Below are 21,813 nucleotides of genomic sequence, written 5' to 3' on the forward strand. Positions count from 1 at the left end.
CCAGTCTGGTGTTCAACTCTTACCCCAGTCTGGTGTTCAACCCTTACCCCAGTCTGGTGTTCAACTCTTACCCCAGTCTGGTGTTTCACCCTTACCCCAGTCTGGCGTTCCAGCCTTACCCCAGTCTGGGGCCCCTACGACTTCGATAGACATGGAAATATTGCAAGCATTGGGAAGGAACTAAGGAGCCAATGTCTATAACCATTATTAATCTACAATTGCTTCTTGTGGCTGTAATGAAATACTGTAGATTGTTGTTCATTTGCAGAGCTACAGGGTGTTACAGGCTACAAATGATCTAGCTAGTCCATTATCTGCACTTTGATTGATCCTAAACATCCACAATGTCAAGCAGCATTATTGTTGTTGTATTCCCTCAACCACCACAGGTATTCATCACTCACCACGGACATATTGGTGATAATATCATACATCTCAATGACATTTTTTTTTACCCAGATTCTGGGTGAGTTATGTACAAAAATGTTAATTTTGCCTTTATTTAACTATGGAAGTCAGTTAAGAACAAATTCTTATTTTCAATGATGGCCTAGGAACAGTGGGTCTAACTGCCTTGTTCAGGGGCAGAACGACAGATTTGTACCTTGTCAGCTCAGGGATTTGAACTTGCAACCTTTCAGTTACTAGTCCAACACTCTAACCACTAGGCTACGCTGCCGCCACATTCTCATGACACTTTGATTTATTGGGTGCAATTTGAAACAAAACAGTTTGTCTGGGTTGTATATTGAAGAGGAAACAGTTTGTTGTGTTCTAGGCTGACAGCCCCCAGGATATTTGATTTGAGCTCATCTGTGTGACATTGGGTTTAATTCAAGTTATGACACTCACTCCATCTCCTGAAGCAAGCCTATATGTTTCTACCACAACTTTGTTTTGCGACATCAATTAAATGTATGTATAACATGCCTACAGGGGGAAAGTCAAGAACAGCCAACGAGACAGAGACCTTTGTCTGTGGAACTGAATGACATTTTACTTTAAACATGTCATGCAATGTGATGAAAAAAAACAATTGTTCTGTGTTATTTTTCTTAATTTTTATTTTATTTGAAAGGGAAAATATCTAACTCAATAAATATTGTAGCAACATCAACGGGACACAGACATTTACATAAAAAAAGGGAGATGATGACCTAATGACACAACAAACAACCGTTTCTTTCTTTTCATTCATTCCAGGAACAGAAAGCATTAGCAGGCTAGATGATGATACTGCTCTAGGAGAAGCTGTTCTGAAAACACTTGAAAAGCATCGCGAGTTTAATAAAGGCATTGGAATATACCAGAATTCATGGCGCTTTTTAGCGAAGTCTTGATCTTTAAAAAGTGCATTTATACTTTAGACATATCCAGTGAACAACGTCCTTCAACCAAAGTCATGCTTCATTTGTTTATTTCCTTCCCCTCCCTTGCTGAGAGCAGATTCAGAAGGTGTTGCATAGCTGAAAGGGCATGTCCATAAACTGTTCAGCATCACATCACAATAACCTGTCTATCATTACGCCAACCAGATCAGAAGTCCTAGGATGTCAACGGTCATTGGTTTAAATGATATGGGCTTACAGTAAATTCTACAAAATACAGGAAAGAGATGACTGGAACAACCGGACCATTAGGTCAGGAAACACTTGACTTGCAACCACAAGAAGGGGGAAGAGAAACAAACAAGCTGATGGAATCCACAGTGATGTGCTGTGTGCGCAGTGTCATGTCACTTCCAGATCTTTGATCCAGTGCAAGATGGCCGCTCGTCTTCAGCGTTCCAGAGGGCACCGCTGCAGTCTCTCCTGGTAATGGAGTCAGCTGTACAGACCGGGGTGAGCCCATCATCCTTTACAGTTACATGTACAGCGTGGATCTCTTGTTCACATCCTTTCTGAAGTCCTTAGAAAAACGTCCGGGACTCGTTCAACTTTTCCTACGTGACATCACTTCCTGTGGAAATGCTAATTTCCTTTGAAAGGCCATGACCCCTTCCTTGTCCAGCTCTAAGAGGAACAGTGTTACTACCTCCCGGGAAGCCGCCGGAAGGAAGGCAGCTAATTGGCCCAAAGCAGAGATAGCTTCCTCTTCTGGTAAAAGATATGTAAGGGAGAGGATGGGTAGACAGACAGGCTACACTGAAAGACTATTGTGTTGTCATTGATACGGTGGATTTCATCTACACTTACATTGTATGATGCATATAAAAAACTCCACCCCAGGACAGCAAGCCAAGGGCTTTAAAGTGCAGGAAGGGAAGGGCCACACCCTCTAATGTCCCAAAATGCACTATGCTCTGACCTTTAAGCCCTGTCCTCACTGCATGCTTCAATCCCAGCCTACAAACCCACTCCTGAGGGTCGTGACCCTGCCCACCAGGTCACATGACACTGCAACTCTTTGCTTTGTCCTTCCGCAGGTCTGACGCTACCGCCGCGAGGTCGGGCCTAGTGGGCATGTGCGAGATCCTTTTGTTGCCTCTGGTAGATTTGTTGCGTTTGACGTTCTTGTTGTTCTTGTTGACGCAGGCCAAGGTGGCCACGTGGAAAATGTCCCTGACGCTGTTCTCTGACTGCTGGGCTGAGCACTCGATGTAGGGGGCTGAGATCTGTTTGGCCATGTTGGAACCCTGTAGAAAGAAAACACATTGGAATTGGAATTTCAGTTTACTTCCTGAATTGACTGAATTGAAATGGAAGTGACACAAAATCTGAAGAAAATGTACTCTACAACCATCGTACCTGATCATATGACACAGGCATCTGTCTGTGATTGGATAGCTCCACCAGCGTGGACAGGTCGGTGCGCAGGTCCGATTTGCAGCCCACCAGGAGCATCTTGGTGTTAGGACAGAACTCCTGGATCTCCCCTTTCCACTGTGGAGGACAGAGAAAGTCATTGAGACTGGGCGGACAGGACCAGACAGAATGGGAGCTAGTCCAGACTAGCCATCAAATACTTGCCTCCTCCTGTCCTTGATTCCTCAATTCCTCGCCTCCCTCTCAAAGCTCATTGGAGGAGGAGGAGGTACAAGAGGAGGGACCTTGGAGCCTCTCCTCCAATGGATTTTGAGAGAGAGTAATTGAGGAATCAAGGACTGGAGGTATCAAGTATTTGACGGCTTGTACACTTTTTTCAGACAGAACCTGAGCCCTCTCCTTCTGAAGGACAAAGCCACTTCCTGTTTCCAGTCACCATGCTGCATCACATGGCGTTGAACCCAGGAAGGAATGCAGTATCGGAGGCTTTAAGGCCAGAGATAATCCTTCACGTTTCCTCTCAAACACAATAAACACTCTGGGATCAATGGCCTTTAATCAGTGGATATAATCTGCTACTAATGCAGTCTGTAGAACAAGGAGTGTTTGGCTGGCTGGCTGGCTGACTGGCTGACTGGACATTGAGGGATCATGTTCAGTGTTGTACAGACAGGTGATTGTTTGAACTGGCCAAGAGGAAGGAAGGAACTCTGTTTTGGAACGGAACCTTCTCATGTTTTTTTTTTCCATAGCAGAGTCACATCGAGGCCAGCCCCCCCCCCCGCCCCCCCACCCACGCCCCCTAACCCATTACGACCTCTGTCTGTACCTCAACTCTCTAGATGTTTAAGTGGGCTAAGTGGAAAAAACAGGAAATTACTGGGAAAAACTGGAAATTACTGGGAAAACGTTCTGGGGGAGGTCAAGTGAAAAGGATATTAAATGAATTCATTGAATGAAAACTGGACATGTAGTTTTCAAGTGAGGTAAAAGACAAAACACATGAAGGTCCATATTCTAAAGGCTGTAGAGGTTGACGAATGGTAGGTACACAAGTGGAGGACGGACCATAAAAATGGCTGGAACTGAGCCAATAGAATGGTATCAAACACCTGGAAACCATGTGCTTGATGTATTTGATACCGTTCCACCCATTCCACTCCAACCATTATCACAAGCCTGTCCTCCCCAATTAAGGTGCCACCAACCTCCTGTGGTACACACCTTCTTTATTACACTGTCGAGTGTGTCAGGACGGCTGACATCAAAACAGATAAGGACAGCGTCTGAGTCTGGGTAGGAGAGAGGCCTCACGTTGTCATAGTATGGAGACCCTGAAACAACAGGACAAAGCACAGGTCAGCACACGGACAACTACAACTCACACAATACACAGAGAACTACAACTCACACAATACACATAGAACTACAACTCACAGAATACACAGAGAACTACAACTCACACAATACACAGAAAACGACAACTCACACAATGCAACTCACATAATACACAGAAATCTACAACTCACACAATACACAGAGAACTACAACTCACACAATACAACTCACACAATACACAGAGAACTACAACTCACACAATACACAGAGAACTAACACTCCTCCTGTGGATGTAAGAGATTGAGACAGAGTAAAAAAACACACATGGATACATTGAGCATTCTATGGGCCAACCAAACCTGTCCAAACCAGAAATTGACAGATTTTGCCTGAAAGTCACACAGGAAATCCAATAGTCATTGAGAAGAAGATGTTTTGGTGATGAAAGACCATTTCTCAACAGCGAAGGACACAGTCATTAGCATCAAGATAATACACACTGGAAGAACATCAACTGACTGCAGCAATATGTTGTTTTTGAGTTTGAGGACTAGGTTACTTCTCTCTTGAGACAGACCAGAGTGCCAGAGAAAGCAGAAACCTAGAAAACCATGCCAACCCCTTAAACTGAGACCATGTGTAGGAAAACGCCTCTCTCTTTCACTCTCTCCATCCCAACCTCCCTTCATCCCTCTCTCCCTCCCTCCTCCCCTATCTCTGTGACAGCTTAGTGGTGAGGGGTTTAGGCTTACATCAAGGTGAGAGACCGGGTCACGTGAGCAGCTGTGGAAACTAAAGTCTAGGGCTACCCACATGTAACAAAGCCCCGCTGCCAAAGAATCCGGGGAATTTAGATTTTCATGTCTAAAGTGGCTGGGACTCTTGGGAGGTCTTTTCCCACATGCCCGGAGGAAGCCACCACACACACCCACCCACACACAGGAAGGAATGCAGTATCTGGAAGAAGCCGATCTAGCTGGATCAACATCCATTCATCGTCCTCCTGCCCTGCCACACACCCTATTCCATATATCGTGCACTACTTTTGACCAGAGTGCTCTCTATAGGTGCACTATACAGGGAATAGTGTGTAATTTCAGACGCACCCAGGCCAGGGTTTCTCTCTATAGCTACTGCAAAGCTGGCCTTAAGAGGGCAGGATGAGGGTAAGGATCAGTTAGAGGATGTTGAGGATGAGGGTAAGGATCAGTTAGAGGATGTTGAGGATGAGGGTAAGGATCAGTTAGAGGATGTTGAGGATGAGGGTAAGGATCAGTTAGAGGATGTTGAGGATGGGGTAAGGATCAGTTAGAGGATGTTGAGGATGGGGTTAAGGATCAGTTAGAGGATGTTGAGGATGAGGGTAAGGATCAGTTAGAGGATGTTGAGGATGGGGGTAAGGATCAGTTAGAGGATGTTGAGGATGGGGGTAAGGATCAGTTAGAGGATGTTGAGGATGGGGTAAGGATCAGTTAGAGGATGTTGAGGATGGGGTTAAGGATCAGTTAGAGGATGTTGAGGATGGGGTAAGGATCAGTTAGAGGATGTTGAGGATGAGGGTAAGGATCAGTTAGAGGATGTTGAGGATGGGGGTAAGGATCAGTTAGAGGATGTTGAGGATGGGGTAAGGATCAGTTAGAGGATGTTGAGGATGGGGTTAAGGATCAGTTAGAGGATGTTGAGGATGGGGGTAAGGATCAGTTAGAGGATGTTGAGGATGGGGTAAGGATCAGTTAGAGGATGTTGAGGATGGGGTTAAGGATCAGTTAGAGGATGTTGAGGATGGGGGTAAGGATCAGTTAGAGGATGTTGAGGATGGGGGTAAGGATCAGTTAGAGGATGTTGAGGATGAGGGTAAGGATCAGTTAGAGGATGTTGAGGATGAGGGTAAGGATCAGTTAGAGGATGTTGAGGATGGGGGTAAGGATCAGTTAGAGGATGTTGAGGATGAGGGTAAGGATCAGTTAGAGGATGTTGAGGATGAGGGTAAGGATCAGTTAGAGGATGTTGAGGATGGGGGTAAGGATCAGTTAGAGGATGTTGAGGATGGGGTAAGGATCAGTTAGAGGATGTTGAGGATGGGGTTAAGGATCAGTTAGAGGATGTTGAGGATGGGGGTAAGGATCAGTTAGAGGATGTTGAGGATCCGGTAAGGATCATTAGAGGACATTGAGGATGGGGAACATCAGTTACTGTACAGGAAGTCTGCTGCTCAGTCCACAATGGAGAGGAACTGCAGACAGGACATGTTTCACATATTTACTGGAAGTCCTATAATCACTCCCTGACACACAGCCACATCTGGGGCAGACATTCAGAATACTGACAAACCCTCCCTCCACAGGAAATCTGGGGGCAACATTCAGAATACTGACAAACCCTCCCTCCACTGGAAATCTGGGGGCAACATTCAGAATACTGACAAACCCTCCCTCCACAGCAAATCTGGGGGCAACATTCAGAATACTGACAAACCCTCCCTCCACAGCAAATCTGGGGGCAACATTCAGAATACTGACAAACCCTCCCTCCACAGGAAATCTGGGGGCAACATTCAGAATACTGACAAACCCTCCCTCCACAGGAAATCTGGGGGCAACATTCAGAATACTGACAAACCCTCCCTCCACAGGAAATCTGGGGGCAACATTCAGAATACTGACAAACCCTCCCTCCACAGGAAATCTGGGGGCAACATTCAGAATGCTGACAAACCCTCCCTCCACAGGAAATCTGGGGGCAACATTCAGAATGCTGACAAACCCTCCCTCCACAGGAAATCTGGGGGCAACATTCAGAATACTGACAAAACCTCCCTCCACAGGAAATCTGGGGGCAATTTTCAATGTTATTTCATAGAGGATGAGGTTGCTGCTAAGGGTCATGCTGTTAGTAGTTCTATAGAAGACAGATTCAAAACTTCACAATAAGTTCATGGCTATCCCAGGACAATCAGTGGAGTGTATTTGGGTGTTTTCCTCAGCCATAAATAGCTGTTCCTTCCTTATGGAAGTGTATTAGGAGGATGCTGCTATGTGTCTGTTTCATCCCAGATGGATCTGAACCCCTGTGAGGACATCTCCTGGTGCCCAGCTGGTGCCCAGCTGGTGCCCATTCCCCCCCCCCCCCCCCCCCCCCCAAGGACAAAGTCCTGTTGACTATCACCTCATTAGTTTCTGCTCCGTCCTTGTTCCCCTCAGGACATTAATCTGAGAGGAAGGCAGACACCCACTGTTCTACCTCTTTTGTTCTCTTCTCTCTCTCCTTCTCTGTCTCTCTCCTTTTCTCTTGCTCCCTTCATCTCTATTTTTCAATACATCTCACAGACAGACAGACAGACAGACAGACAGACAGACAGACAGACAGACAGACAGACAGACAGACAGACAGACAGACAGACAGACAGACAGACAGACAGACAGACAGACAGATTAGGGGAGTAGGCAGCTGCTGAAACATGCTCCCTGTCTCTCTCTTCAGCCCTCAGTGACAGACGAAGCAGAGAGAGAGAGGCCTGACCACAGAGCTCTAAGTCTTAGTGTGCGTCCCAAATGGTACCCCATTTGCTGATGGACCTCGAGTGCACTTCATAGGGAATAGGGTGCCAGCTGAGCTGACAGCTGAGTGGAGCCCTGTGTGGACCCACAGCAGCCCACGCCCTTCCGAGCCGCTGCCGACCTCTGCCCCAACCCAGCCGCTGCCGCCTCGATCCCTCCCCAGCCGCGCCGACCCGCCTCCCTCAGTCCTGCTGCCAGACCTCTGAATCCCATCAACCTCAAGTCCTGCTGCCAGACCTCTGAATCCCATCAACCTCAAGTCCTGCTGCCAGACCTCTGCCCCAACCTCGTCCTGCTGCCAGACCTCTGAATCCCATCAACCTCAAGTCCTGCTGCCAGACCTCTGAATCCCATCAACCTCAAGTCCTGCTGCCAGACCTCTGAATCCCATCAACCTCAAGTCCTGCTGCCAGACCTCTGAATCCCATCAACCTCAAGCATGCCACTTAAGAAAAAGGCCCTAATGCAAGGAGTGTGTGTCAATGTGAGAGGTGAACAACGACAGAGAGAGAGAGAGAGAGAGAGAGAGAGAGAGAGAGAGAGATGATTCAGTTAGCCAGGTCACACAGTGTAAATGATTCAGTTACCCAGGTCACACAGTGTAAATGATTCAGTTACCCCAGGTCACACAGTGTAAATGATTCAGTTCCCCAGGTCACACAGTGTAAATGATTCAGTTACCCCAGGTCACACGAGTCTATATGATTCAGTTACTCCAGGTCACACAGTCTATATGATTCAGTTACCCAGGTCACACAGTGTAAATGATTAAGTTCCCCAGGTCACACAGTGTAAATGATTCAGTTACCCCAGGTCACACAGTGTAAATGATTCAGTTACTCCAGGTCACACAGTCTATATGATTCAGTTACCCAGGTCACACAGTCTATATGATTCAGTTACCCAGGTCACACAGTGTAAATGATTCAGTTACCCAGGTCACACAGTGTAAATGATTCAGTTACCCAGGTCACACAGTGTAAATGATTCAGTTACCCCAGGTCACACAGTCTATATGATTCAGTTACCCCAGGTCACACAGTCTATATGATTCAGTTACCCAGGTCACACAGTGTAAATGATTCAGTTACCCAGGTCACACAGTGTAAATGATTCAGTTACCCAGGTCACACAGTGTAAATGATTCAGTTACCCAGGTCACACAGTCTATATGATTCAGTTACCCCAGGTCACACAGTGTAAATGATTCAGTTACCCAGGTCACACAGTGTATATGATTCAGTTACCCCAGGTCACACAGTGTAAATGATTCAGTTACCCAGGTCACACAGTCTATATGATTCAGTTACCCAGGTCACACAGTGTAAATGATTCAGTTACCCAGGTCACACAGTGTAAATAAGTACACAGTACAGCTGATCTAAGGCAAGTCCTCACAGTCATGCAAAAACTAATTTGATTGAGTTTTCTTTCAGGTTAACAACGTAAGACCTTACGGAAATATGCACCACTCCTCTTAAGTTTGCCGAAAGATCTCAGCGTTTACAAAAGGGCTCTTTGTTCAGTAGCAAGTAGCAACCTTCCGTCCCCGGAATGTGAAACATGCGGCTCCAATTCGCCGAGCTCCAGAAATTGATCCGATCCAGGCAACAAAGGCTGGCTGCTGACCGTGGTGTGTAGAAGGGAAGGCACGGGGGCTTGCTAAAGCAGAGCCCATCTCAGCTGTCTAGAAGCCAGAGTGGACAGGCAGCAGCCCCTGAACAACTGACTGCAGAAACACACAGGATCCAGGTTGGGATTCAGAATAGATGCTTTGCATTCAAGTCAGTGGAGGAATGTCAGTGGTGCCTGTGTAACGTCTGAAAGGTCAATCACCCTGATGGTTGTCTCTCTGAGTGTCACTGGCCTCTTTGTGTCGAGCTGAACCAGCTGCTGTCTCCCTCCTATAGGCTGGCTCAAAGCGTTCAGCGTGCACGGAGCACGGCCGGCCTACAACAGTGTCAACAAACGCGCTAGTAGTCAATCCATCATCCTGTCTCAGCCGCTGAATCACACAGCAGTCATGCGGGAGGCGTGTGTGGAGGCAGGGAGAGAGGGAGGAGACAGGATGGCAACCAGCTGGCCCTGAGGATCTTTGATTGCCCTTCATTTCTAAACAGTCTCCCACTGTATTCCTTTAGAAAATGAACAGGTAATATTGTTGAAATAAGTCTCATCTGAATCGATGCCTCAGGTACAAAGCAACAAACACCTTGAGGACCACTTCCTCCAAACCTCCCAGATGGGTCAATATACCAATGGGGGAGAATGAGGGACGGATCTCCGAACGGGAACGCAGGGCACGTGCCCTGGGTCCCGCTACCTCAAGGGGAGGGGCCCCTCATATGGCATATGAACATGACAGGAGCCATGGCAAAATGTGTAGAATTGCAGGAAATTCGCTTGAAAACTGCAACATTTTCTCTTAGCCTCATGATAAAACTGCAAATGTTTCTCTCTGTCCCATGGCAAAATGTTTTCAATTGCAGGAAAGGCCCCCTGGAGGTAGGTGCTCCCAAATCCGGCCCTGGGGAAAATGGCTCCTGCAGATAAGCCCAGCTCAGCTCTAGTTTTATCCCCGGTATCTAGCACCCCTCCTCATCCCCTGTCCTCCTCCCCATCCTCCCTCTTCTTCTCAGCATGTGATTGATATGGAGGAGCCTGCAGGCTAGCAGCTGTGGGATTCACTCCCCCCTTTGAAATCTCCCTAACTAACTCAGCAGCCCCAGCACTAATCAATTTGTTTCCCTCTGCCGTTTGTCTTGCCAGGGAGCAGTAGGGGGACAGGAACTCAGGCATCTGTGGAACTGGAGCCCCCGCTGACCCTTCCAAACCAAAACCCACAACCCTTTGACCCTCCCAGGAAGGAACCCACATCCCACTGACCCCTGACCCTCACAGACTGAAACGCACAACCCCCTGACCCTCCCAGGAAGGAACCCACATCCCACTGACCCCTGACCCTCCCAGACTGAAACGCACAACCCCCTGACCCTCCCAGGAAGGAACCCACATCCACCTGCCCCTCCCAGGAAGGAACCCACATCCCCCCTGCCCCTCCCAGGAAGGAACCCACATCCCCCTGCCCCTCCCAGGAAGGAACCCACATCCCACTGACCCCTGACCCTCCCAGGAAGGAACCCACATCCCCCTGCCCCTCCCAGGACTCCCTACAGTAAGAGGTGGTGGTGGACTGACCCTGGCGCATTTGTTCTCTGTTTATCTGTGATGCAGTTAATGAACCACAGACACAGTCAGGGGGTAACAACCAAATGGAGGTCATTAAGGTAATGTCCTGGGAAGTTATTAACTCCCATTTGTCCTCTTTGTGCTCCTTCACCTTCAGGGGTAAAGGTTAGAGGCCTGTCGGCTGGGCTACGGGGTGTTGAAATGTTTCTTTGCAACGTTTCTTTCATTGCGTCTCTCCTTGGATGTTGAAAGTGGAGGTGTGTGTCTGAGGCAGTTTGCTAAGGTGATTGGCTGTCTGCCTGCCCCCTTTATTTAAGAGTTAGGCTAGTGAGTTGATATGGGTTCAATAGCTTTATGTCAGTGGTATTTACATTTTTTCAGCAGGGACCCCATTTTTTTCATCAGCATTTCTGGGGCACCCATTTTACCCCCACCACATATCTAATGACAAACCTTTAAAATCTGTCAATTTTCTAGGAGGGCAGCAGGTAGCCTAGCGGTTAAAGCGTTGGGACAGTAACCAAAATGTTGCTTGTGTACAAATGTGCCGTTCTGCCCTTGAGCAAGGCAGCAAAATAATTTGTACTTCTAATTTTTGTAATCCTTTTATTTGGCGACCCAACTGAAATTCCCCCACTAGGGGTCGTGAACCTGACTTTGAATACCACTGCTTTATATCCATATGTGAGTGGAAGGCCTGTTACTGGGTTGTGTTCTATACTATACTATACTGTATTACTGGGTTGTGTTCTATACAATACTATATTGTATTACTGGGCTGTGTTCTATACTATACTATACTATATTGTTTTACTGGGTTGTGTTATATACTATACTGTATTACCGGGCTGTGTTCTATACTATACTATATTGTTTTACTGGGTTGTGTTATATACTATACTATACTGTATTACTGGGCTGTGTTCTATACTATATTTTATTACTGGGTGTCACGTCCTGACCATAGTACAATGTTATTTTCTATGGTAGAGTAGGTCAGGGCGTGACAGGGGGTGTTTTCTGTTTTTCTATGTTTTGTATTTCTATGTTTTGGGTTCTAGTTTTCTATTTCTATGTTGTTGTTTTTTGGGATGATCTCCAATTAGAGGCAGCTGGTCCTCGTTGTCTCTAATTGGAGATCATACTTAGGTAGGTTTTTTTTCCCACCTGTGTTTGTGGGTAGTTGTCTTCTGTTAAGTTTATGTACCTGACAGAACTGTGCGCTTTTATTTTCTCTTTGTTATTTTTTCTTTAGTGTTCTGACTTAAAATAAATATTAATCATGAGCAATCAACACGCTGCGCTTTGGTCCCCTCTCTACAACAGCCGTTACACTGGGTTGAGTTCTATACTATAGTGTATTACTGGGCTGTGTTCTATACTATACTATACTATATTGTATTACTGGGTTGTGTTGTATACTATACTATATTGTATTACTGGGTTGTGTTCTATACTATTTTACTGGGTTGTGTTCTTTACTATACTATATTGTATTACTGAGTTGTGTTATATACCATACTATGCTGTATTACTAGGTTGTGTTCTATACTATGCTGTATTACTGGGCTGTGTTCTATACTATACTATGCTGTATTACTGGGTTGTGTTCTATACTAGATGGATTACCAGGACGTGTACTGTGAGCATGTGCTGACCAACTGGCAAGTGTCTTCACTTACATTTTCAACCCCTCCCTGTCCGAGTCTGTAATACCAACATGTTTTAAGCAGACCACCATAGTGCCTGTGCCCAAGAACACTAAGGTAACCTGCCTAAATGACTACAGACCCGTAGCACTCACGTCTGTAGCCTGAAGTGCTTTGAAAGGCTGGTCATGGCTCACATCAACACCATTATCCCAGAAACCCTAGACCCACTCCAATTTGCATACCGCCCCAACAGAACCACAGATGATGCAATCTCTATTGCACTCCACACTGCCCTTTTCCACCTGGACAAAAGGAACACCTACGTGAGAATGCTATTCATTGACTACAGCTCAGCGTTTAATACCATAGTGCCCTGAAAGCTCATCAATAAGCTAAGGACTCTGGGACTAAACACCTCCCTCTGCAACTGGATCCTGGACTTCCTGACCGGCCGCCCCCAGGTGGTAAGGGTAGGTAACACATCCGCCATGCTGATCCTCAACACAGGGGCCCCTCAGGGGTGCGTGGTAGGCCTGATCACTGACAACGATGAGACAGCCTATAGGGAGGAGATCAGAGACCTGGCCGTGTGGTGCCAGGACAACAACCTCTCCCAGAACGTGATCAAGACAAAGGAGATGATTGTGGACTACAGGAAAAAGAGGACCGAGCACGCCCCCATTCTCATCGACGGGGCTGCAGTGGAGCAGGTTGAGAGCTTCAAGTTCCTTGGTGTCCACATCACCAACAAACTAACATGGTCCAAGCACACCAAGACAATCGTGAAGAGGACACGACAAAACCTATTCCCCCTCAGGATACTAGAAAGATTTGGCATGGATCTCCTCAAAAGGTTTTACAGCTGCACCATCGAGAGCATCCTGACTGGTTGCATCACTGCCTGGTATGGCAACTGCTCGGCCTCTGACCACAAGGCACTACAGAGATAAGTGCGAACGGCCCAGTACATCACTGGGGCCAAGCTTCCTGCCATCCAGGACATCTATACCAGGCGGTGTCAGAGGAAGGCCCTAAAAATTATCAAAGACTCCAGCCACCCTAGTCATAGGGTGGTACTGGAGCGGTACTGGAGCGCCAAGTCTAGGTCCAAGAGGCTTCTAAACAGCTTCTACCCCCAAGCCATAAGACTCCTGAACATCTAATCAAATGGCTGCTCTTTAATTACTTGTTACTTTTATCTCTTATTCTTGTCCGTATTATAAGAAACTGCATTGTTGGTTGGGGGCTCGTAAGTAAACATTTCACTGTAAGGTCTACACATGTTGTATTCGGCGCATGTGACTAATAACATTTTATGTGATTTACTATACTGTATTGTGTTGTATACTATACTGCATTACTGGGTTGTGTTCTATACTATACTGTATTACTGGGTTGTTATATACTATACTGTATTACTGGGTTGTGTTCTATACTATACTGTATTACTGGGTTGTGTTATATACTATACTGTATTACTGGGTTGTGTTCTATACTATACTGTATTACTGGGTTGTGTTATATACTATACTGTATTACTGGGTTGTGTTATATACTATACTGTATTACTGGGTTGTGTTCTATACTATACTGTATTACTAGGTTGTGTTATATACTATACTGTATTACTGGGTTGTGTCATATACTATACTGTATTACTGGGTTGTGTTCTATACTATACTATATTACTGGGTTGTGTTCTATACTATACTATAGTACTGGGTTGTGTTCTATACTATATTACTGGGTTGTGTTCTATACTATACTGTATTACTGGGTTGTTATATACTATACTGTATTACTGGGTTGTGTTATATACTATACTGTATTACTGGGTTGTGTTCTATACTATACTGTATTACTAGGTTGTGTTATATACTATACTGTATTACTGGGTTGTGTTCTATACTATACTATATTACTGGGTTGTGTTCTATACTATACTATAGTACTGGGTTGTGTTCTATACTATATTACTGGGTTGTGTTCTATACTATACTATATTACTGGGTTGTGTTCTATACTATATTACTGGGTTGTGTTCTATACTATACTGTATTACTGGGTTGTGTTCTATACTATACTGTATTACTGGGTTGTGTTCTATACTATAGTATATTACTGGGTTGTGTTCTATACTATACTGTATTACTGGGTTGTGTTCTATACTGTATTACTGGGTTGTGTTCTATACTATACTTATTACTGGGTTGTGTTCTATACTATATTACTGGGTTGTGTTCTATACTATATTACTGGGTTGTGTTCTATACTATATTACTGGGTTGTGCTCTATACTGTATTACTGGGTTGTGTTCTATACTATATTACTGGGTTGTGTTCTATACTGTATTACTGGGTTGTGTACTATACTATATTATATATCCAGTAGCTTACTTTTTCATTTTTACTGTGAGAATTTGTGTTAGTCTGCTGCACCTCCACTCCTGTTTGGCTATGCTCCTTCCCTTCCTCTATTCCTGCTTGAAAACAAAGCGGACAGGGAGGCAGAGCCCATCAATGTGCAGCTCAGTCCTGGTAATGAGCAGAGCTCAGGTGTCTCTACCTTGTTAAAGCCTGGATAGAGGCATGGGATAAGCCAGTAGCTAAGAGGCCCTACTGAATAAAAGAGGGGTTCCCATTAGGGGATACACACACACACACACACACACACACACACACACACACACACACACACACACACACACACACACACACACACACAGTCTCAGACCAGCTCTGTGTTTGCCCACTGAAGCTGAGCCAATCACAGAGTCGTGCCTAGGAAAGGCTCAGGAGACCTACTGAAGAAATTAGCAGAAAGACAGACAGACAGACAGTCCCTCTACACTACACTACACTACACTACAGACAGTCCCTCTACACTACACTACAGACAGACAGTCCCTCTACACTACACTACAGACAGACAGTCCCTCTACACTACACTACAGACAGACAGTCCCTCTACACTACACTAGGCAGACAGACAGTCCCTCTACACTACAGGCAGACAGACAGTCCCTCTACACTACACTACAGACAGACAGTCCCTCTACACTACACTACAGACAGTCCCTCTACACTACAGACAGACAGTCCCTCTATACTACAGACAGACAGTCCCTCTACACGACACTACAGACAGACAGTCCCTCTACACTACACTACAGACAGTTCCTCTACACTACATTACAGACAGACAGTCCTTCTTCACTACACTACAGACAGACAGTCCCTCTACACTACACTACAGACAGACAGTCCCTCTACACTACAGACAGACAGACAGTCCCTCTACACTACAGACAGACAGTCCCTCTACACTACAGACAAACAGTCCCTCTACACTACAGGCAGATAGTCCCTCTACACGACACTACAGACAGACAGTCCCTCTACACTACACTACAGACAGTCCCTCTACACGACAGGCAGACAAACAGTCCCTCTACACTACAGGCAGACAGACAGTCCCTCTACACTACACTACAGACAGACAGTCCCTCTACACTACACTACAGACAGTCCCTCTACACTACAGACAGACAGTCCCTCTACACTACAGACAGACAGTCCCTCTACACGACACTACAGACAGACAGTCCCTCTACACTACACTACAGACAGTTCCTCTACACTACATTACAGACAGACAGTCCTTCTACACTACACTACAGACAGACAGTCCCTCTACACTACAGACAGACAGTCCCTCTACACTACAGACAGACAGACAGTCCCTCTACACTACAGACAGACAGTCCCTCTACACTACAGACAAACAGTCCCTCTACACTACAGGCAGGCAGACAGTCCCTCTACACTACACTACAGACAGACAGTCCCTCTACACTACAGGCAGACAGACAGTCCCTCTACACTACACTACACTACAGACAGACAGTCCCTCTACACTACACTACAGACAGTCCCTCTACACTACAGACAGACAGTCCCTCTACACTACAGACAGACAGTCCCTCTACACGACACTACAGACAGACAGTCCCTCTACACTACACTACAGACAGTTCCTCTACACTACATTACAGACAGACAGTCCTTCTACACTACACTACAGACAGACAGTCCCTCTACACTACAGACAGACAGTCCCTCTACACTACAGACAGACAGACAGTCCCTCTACACTACAGACAGACAGTCCCTCTACACTACAGACAAACAGTCCCTCTACACTACAGGCAGGCAGACAGTCCCTCTACACTACACTACAGACAGACAGTCCCTCTACACTACAGGCAGACAGACAGTCCCTCTACACTACACTACAGACAGACAGTCCCTCTACACTACAGGCAGACAGACAGTCCCTCTACACTACACTACAGACAAACAGTCCCTCTACACTACACTACAGACAGACAGTCCCTCTACACTACACTACAGACAGACAGTCCCTCTACACTACAGGCAGACAGACAGTCCCTCTACACTACACTACAGACAGTCCCTCTACACTACACTACACTACACTACAGACAGTCCCTCTACAATACAGGCAGACAGACAGTCCCTCTACACTACACTACAGACAGACAGTCCCTCTACACTACACTACAGACAGTTCCTCAACACTACACTACAGACAGACAGTCCCTCTACACTACACTACAGACAGACAGTCCCTCTACACTACACTACAGACAGACAGTCCCTCTACACTACACTACAGACAGACAGTCCCTCTACACTACACTACAGACAGACAGTCCCTCTACACTACACTACACTACAGACAGACAGTCCCTCTACACTACACTACACTACAGACAGTCCCTCTACTCTACACTACACTACACTACAGACAGACAGTCCCTCTACACTACACTACAGACAGACAGTCCCTCTACACTACAGGCAGACAGACAGTCCCTCTACACTACACTACAGACAGTCCCTCTACACTACACTACACTACAGACAGACAGTCCCTTTACACTACACTACAGACAGACAGTCCCTCTACACTACACTACACTACAGACAGACAGTCCCTCTACACTACAGACAGACAGTCCCTCAACACTACAGACAGACAGTCCCTCAACACTACACTACAGACAGACAGTCCCTCAACACTACACTACAGACAGACAGTCCCTCAACACTACACTACAGACAGACAGTCCCTCTACACTACACTACAGACAGACAGTCCCTCTACACTACACTACAGACAGACAGTCCCTCTACACTACACTACAGACAGACAGTCCCTCTACACTACAGGCAGACAGTCCTTCTACACTACACTACAGACAGACAGTCCCTCTACACTACACTACACTACAGGCAGACAGTCCTTCTACACTACACTACAGACAGACAGTCCCTCTACACTACACTACAGACAGACAGTCCCTCTACACTACACTACAGACAGACAGTCCCTCTACACTACACTACAGACAGACAGTCCCTCTACACTACACTACAGACAGACAGTCCCTCTACACTACAGGCAGACAGTCCTTCTACACTACACTACAGACAGACAGTCCCTCTACACTACACTACAGGCAGACAGTCCTTCTACACTACACTACAGACAGACAGTCCCTCTACACTACACTACAGACAGACAGTCCTTTTACACTACACTACAGACAGACAGTCCCTCTACACTACACTACAGACAGACAGTCCCTCTACACTACACTACAGGCAGAGATAAAGTCCCTCTACACTACACTACACTACAGACAGTTCCTCAACACTACACTACAGACAGACAGTCCCTCTACACTACACTACAGACAGACAGTCCCTCTACACTACACTACAGACAGACAGTCCCTCTACACTACATTACAGACAGACAGTCCCTCTACACTACACTACAGACAGACAGTCCCTCTACACTACACTACACTACAGACAGTCCCTCTACTCTACACTACACTACACTACAGACAGACAGTCCCTCTACACTACACTACAGACAGACAGTCCCTCTACACTACAGGCAGACAGACAGTCCCTCTACACTACACTACAGACAGTCCCTCTACACTACACTACACTACAGACAGACAGTCCCTCTACACTACAGACAGACAGTCCCTCAACACTACAGACAGACAGTCCCTCAACACTACACTACAGACAGACAGTCCCTCAACACTACACTACAGACAGACAGTCCCTCAACACTACACTACAGACAGACAGTCCCTCTACACTACACTACAGACAGACAGTCCTTCTACACTACACTACAGACAGACAGTCCCTCTACACTACACTACAGACAGACAGTCCCTCTACACTACACTACAGACAGACAGTCCCTCTACACTACAGGCAGACAGTCCTTCTACACTACACTACAGACAGACAGTCCCTCTACACTACACTACACTACAGGCAGACAGTCCTTCTACACTACACTACAGACAGACAGTCCCTCTACACTACACTACAGACAGACAGTCCTTTTACACTACACTACAGACAGACAGTCCCTCTACACTACACTACAGACAGACAGTCCCTCTACACTACACTACAGACAGACAGTCCCTCTACACTACACTACAGGCAGAGATAAAGTCCCTCTACACTACAGGCAGACGGACAGACAAACAGGCAGACAGACAGACAGCCCCTCTACACTACAGGCAGGCAGACAGTCCCTCTACACTACACTACAGGCAGATAGACAGTCCCTCTACACTACACTACAGGCAGAAACAGTCCCTCCACATTACATGCAGACAGACAAACAGGCAGACAGTGCTTTTAAACTACACTACAGGCAGACAGTCCCTCTACAGCCAACCAGACAGGAAGACAGTCCTTTTACAGCCAACCAGGCAGACAGACAGTCCCTCTACAGCCAACCGGACAGGAAGACAGTGTCTCTACAGCCAATTAGGCAGACACCCAGTCCGTCTACAGCCAACCAGACAGACAAACAGACCCACTCGGCAACAGAGCCCCAGCTTGCACTACCACCTCCACCACCTCCACCCCCAGGTTACAAGCACAGTCCAGGCAGGGGACAGCTGAGGGGGAAGCATAGAGGCTAAAGGTTTGCAGACCTGGGCTAAAGCAGGGAGAGGGCTGAGGGAGTGTGGAGCAACGAAATAGAGAGGGCTAGGGGAGATTGGAGCTACAGAAGGGAGAGGGCTGGGGGAGAGTGGGGCTAAGAAAGGGAGAGGGCTGGGGGAGAGTGGGGCTAAGAAAGGGAGAGGGCTGGGGGAGAGTGGGGCTAAGAAAGGGAGAGGGCTGGGGGAGAGTGGGGCTAAGAAAGGGAGAAGGCTGGGGATTGGGCTGGGGGAGAGTGGGGCTAAGAATGGGAGAGGGCTGGGGGAGAGTGGGGCTAAGAAAGGGAGAGGGCTGGGGATTGGGCTAGGGGAGTGTGGGGGTACGGAAGGGAGAGGGCTAGGGGAGAGTGGAGCTACGGAAGGGAGAGGGCTGGGGATTGGGCTGGGGGAGAGTGGGGGTACGGAAGGGAGAGGGCTGGGGATCAGGCTGGAGGAGAGTGGAGCTAAGGAAGGGAGAGAGCTGGGCATTGGGCTGGGGGAGAGTGGGGGTACGGAAGGGAGAGGGCTGGGGATCAGGCTGGAGGAGAGTGGGGGTACAACACATAATTACTTCCAGACTTCCAGCATGGATGGAGATCCCATGAGGTTAACTCCTCAACACTAGAAACCAGTCTCCTGGAAGAGGCCAGTAGAAGACTAATAAACTGCACCAGGTACAGAAGTAGCAGTTTGTCTGGAGGGAGGACAGTCTTCTCACTGTTACTGATTGGCTGCATGGTGTCTTTGTTGAGGGGAGAGGGCTGGAGAAGCATAGAACATTTGGTCAGCGGTGTCTATCTGAATGGTTCAACCAGCTGGTCCATCCCTAGCATTCCACAGTAGCATCATGACTTCTTCTAAGAATGTAACAAATCAGAACTTGATAATAAATAATAGATCATTTAGTTTCATTAAAATGAAATATTCATCCCTGTCAACAGATGTATTCCATGACATCCATGACATGCATTCCTCCATGACACTGTGAGACCATCAGGTCCTGACATGCCTGGCAGCTGCATTTCTAATGGACAGCAACTGTGATCAATGGGCATCATGGAAGTCAAAGGCAAACAATAAATAAATCATTTATCCTGCATTTACCCAGGTTATATACATTTACCCAGGTTATATACATGTACCCAGGTTATATACATTTACCCAGGTTATATATATTTACCCAGGTTATATACATTTACCCAGGTTATATATATCTAAGCTAAATATTATAATAGGGGAGACTGGGTCATAGAGCTATAGTAAACATAGATCTGCAGATTGAAGAAATGAAATGGATCATTACCTGACGTGTCCCATAGGCTGAGCTCTATTCTTTTCGTGTCTATTTCAAAACTGGCCGTGTAATTCTCGAACACTGTGGGCATGTAACTCTAAATAAAAAAGAGACAATCATAGATAATTATAGACAAGTAATAACAATTATTATTATTAGTAGTGGTATTAATTAGTTATAACAAACTTGTGTTACATTTAGCTATCAAGCATCCATTTCTTTGAACTCACTTCTGGGAAGATATCCTTTGCAAAAACGTGTAGTAGAGCAGTCTTCCCACATTGACTGTCCCCGACCACAACTATTTTACACTTCACAATCTGACTAGGATCCATCCCGGATTTAACAGATACTTTCTGACTAGATATTCTCTCCTTCATTGAAGTCAGTTGACGGACAGTCCGCTATAGAGAGCTCCACGTTGTTAGAAGAGAGTGCGCACACACATCAATAATATAAAACAGCAGATAATCGGAGCGTAATAAATCCGTTTCTCCTCTCTGATGTCTGCGTCCTTTGTCAGTACTGTGTCTGGTGTCGACTACAACGTGAACGGGACTTTTTGACGGTATTTATACCGAGACCATGAGCCAGTGGAGTAGTCCCTCCCCTCTCTCTCCACGTGCTGAAAGTGTTGCAGGGTTATGTGGAGACCTGCGTGGTCGGGAGAGTGGTGATCGTATGCTCAGTGTGTGATGGCGCCCTCCGTAGGCCTCCATTCAAACAGCTCAGATCATGATGGACTACTTTATTAAAATATTTATCATCTCACCATGTCATTTTAAATTACTTGTGTTCAGAGAGAGACTCGGTGAGTATAGCCTTGCTATTGAGAAATGTCGCTGTGCATACTGCCCACAAAATGAGGTGGACACTGAGCTGCACTTCCTAACCTCCTGCCAAATGTATGACCATATTAGAGACACATATTTCCCTCAGATTACACAGACCCACAAAGAATTT

At 46.4% G+C, this 21,813-nt stretch overlaps 1 protein-coding gene across 1 annotated transcript; it reads right to left on the reverse strand.

The window, feature by feature from the left end:
- Positions 1 to 1,046: 1,046 nt before the first annotated feature.
- LOC100195230 (Rho-related GTP-binding protein RhoE) lies at positions 1,047 to 21,380 on the reverse strand. Its single transcript, NM_001140259.1, is given in 5 exon segments — positions 1,047 to 2,635; positions 2,748 to 2,882; positions 3,990 to 4,099; positions 20,860 to 20,947; positions 21,081 to 21,380. Coding segments are annotated over 5 exon segments (732 nt in total). The 5' UTR covers positions 21,231 to 21,380; the 3' UTR covers positions 1,047 to 2,386.
- Between the last annotated feature and the right edge of the window lie 433 nt (positions 21,381 to 21,813).

This window comes from Salmo salar, chromosome 16 (assembly GCF_965601325.2).
Source record: "Salmo salar chromosome 16, fSalSal1, whole genome shotgun sequence".
NCBI lineage: Eukaryota > Metazoa > Chordata > Actinopteri > Salmoniformes > Salmonidae > Salmo > Salmo salar.